The following is a 381-nucleotide window of genomic DNA, read 5'->3' as shown; positions in this document are numbered from 1 at the left end:
GCGGGCGCGGCCTCGGCGGGGGGGGTCCCCGCCGGCTCGGCCGAGCAGCCACTGCCCTCGGGGCTGCAGTGCTGGCTCTTGTGCTGCTCCGGGGTCCTGGACACCAGGGTCTTGCCGCCCTTCTTCTGCGGCACGGCGGCCTTGGAGAGCAGCAGCTGCTGCACGGTGTTGGAGATGTTCTCCACCTGCGAGGTGAGCGCCGTGAGGCTCTGCAGGCTCAGGTCGGACAGCAGGTTCTCGGGAAGCTTGTCCTTCTGCAGCGGCTTGCAGTTGCCGGCCTGGGCGTCCACCGAGCCGGCGGCGTCGGTCGGCGAGGGGTTGAGCAAGGGCATGAAGTGGCTGTGGTCGGTGATGCCAGGGGTGAAGGCTCCGGCGCTGAGC

At 70.3% G+C, this 381-nt stretch overlaps 1 protein-coding gene across 1 annotated transcript in view; it reads right to left on the bottom strand.

Moving 5' to 3' along the window:
* Positions 1-381, bottom strand: part of RAI1 (retinoic acid induced 1) — a 22,660-nt gene that overhangs the window by 19,423 nt on the left and 2,856 nt on the right. The window contains 1 exon segment of the mRNA XM_014592899.2: positions 4-381. This exon segment is cut by the window's right edge and continues 306 nt beyond it. Within this exon segment, the coding sequence (XP_014448385.2) occupies positions 4-381 (378 nt within the window).

Source organism: Tupaia chinensis, unplaced genomic scaffold, assembly GCF_000334495.1.
Source record: "Tupaia chinensis unplaced genomic scaffold, TupChi_1.0 Scaffold138725_1, whole genome shotgun sequence".
Classification (NCBI taxonomy): Eukaryota; Metazoa; Chordata; class Mammalia; order Scandentia; family Tupaiidae; genus Tupaia; species Tupaia belangeri.
This window is presented reverse-complemented; position numbering and strand designations above follow the sequence as displayed.